The following is a 1,449-nucleotide window of genomic DNA, read 5'->3' on the forward strand; positions in this document are numbered from 1 at the left end:
TCTGGAAAAAAAAGGCCTCATTTCACCTGAGTTTGTCACTGCAATGACACTGAGCCTCTGTGAGCCAGTCTGAGGCCCGGCTTCTCCTCGCACCCATTTCCTCCTTGGAGTGTCCTCCCTTCGTTCTGCCCGAGCACGCCATGGGCTCTCCAGACTCCTTATCAGGCCAAGACGTGCCAAGGGATGCTATCAACTGTCACCAATGTGCTAGGACTTTCACACCCTCTAACTCTTTTGTGTAGCTCTCATCAGAGCGCTGGGAGGTGGATAGTTCCTCCCCATTTCACAGGTGCAGAATCAAACTCTGAGGATCTAGAGTGGCACAAGGGCGCAGAGCAGGTAGTGTTTGGAATTAGGATCTGAATCCAGAAGTATTAGATGCTGAATGAAGCATGATTCCAAACCTACACTCCTTCCACTGAATGCCCTCAGGATGACCCGGAGCAGCCCACTGAGGCTACATGCACCCTTTCCTGCTGCTGACCACAGGGACAGAACACTACGAGGCAGGGCAATGACCAGGAAAGGGCCACCCTGGGGACAGGAAGAGGTTGCAGTGATACCAAGCTACACAGTAAACTTCCAGAAAAATATGAACTCAAATCCAGAGCCTCCCCTCAACCCACAGAAAAGTCCAGCCACGTGCCTCACACCAGGTGTTCCAGGCAGGTCTTACCTTACATTGCAGCACACTGTGAAGCAGCTCCTCCCCACAAAACTCTGTTTCGTCTTCAATCATCATCTTCCTCTATAGGGAGAAGACGACAATCATCAGACCACGTGCAACGACATTTCAGGGGGTGCATGGAGAAGCAAGGGTTCCAAGCGAGTAGCGCAAGAAGGGACTTGAGTCCCAGCCAAAGACCATCAATCCTTGAAGGATGGGAAAGAGAAAACCCCGGTCCCCCTGGCTGTCCTCCAGATGGCCGCGAGATGAAGCAGCCCCCTGGGAGCTCTGCGTGCAGCACCAGATGGAGACAAGCTCACAAATGCTGAGGCTGGGACAAGCAAACAGGCAGGAGACAGTCAAGCTGTCTGCCCTTGGACCGTGGAGGCAGGAAGGTGGGGACTGCCCCAAATGACAGAGCTTGTCCTTCACATGGGAGTTATCTCCCTCCGTGTTAAAGGCGAATTCAAGAAACCAGGCACAGACCTGGAAGCACCCCCCACCCCCTCACACAATAAGAACTGTCGAGTCCAACCCCATGTCTGAGTGAGGCTTAACCGACAGTGCCCAAACTTTGTGGGCTCAGGTTTCACATTCTCAACACTCGCAGAGGACCCCAGAGTGTTGTTCGTGTGGGTGGTGGGTGTCAATATCGCTGCTTAAAAATCAAAATGGAGAAAATTTTTAAGTCTCAATCTGGTTTAAAAGCATATGTTAGGTTAACATAAATCTTTTTTTTTTAAATTAGTGAGAAGAGCAGCAACATTTTTCCTGGTTCCCCT

General features: G+C 51.1%; 1 protein-coding gene across 1 annotated transcript in view; it reads right to left on the reverse strand.

Moving 5' to 3' along the window:
- Positions 1-1,449, reverse strand: part of CMTR1 (cap methyltransferase 1) — a 55,110-nt gene that overhangs the window by 35,830 nt on the left and 17,831 nt on the right. The window contains exon 6 of the mRNA XM_045294860.1: positions 677-748. Within this exon, the coding sequence (XP_045150795.1) occupies positions 677-748 (72 nt within the window). The remainder of the gene's footprint in view (positions 1-676; positions 749-1,449) is intronic.

This window comes from Echinops telfairi, unplaced genomic scaffold (assembly GCF_000313985.2).
Source record: "Echinops telfairi isolate 266 unplaced genomic scaffold, ASM31398v2 ScPeMD7_3533;HRSCAF=4204_1, whole genome shotgun sequence".
NCBI classification, from domain to species: Eukaryota; Metazoa; Chordata; class Mammalia; order Afrosoricida; family Tenrecidae; genus Echinops; species Echinops telfairi.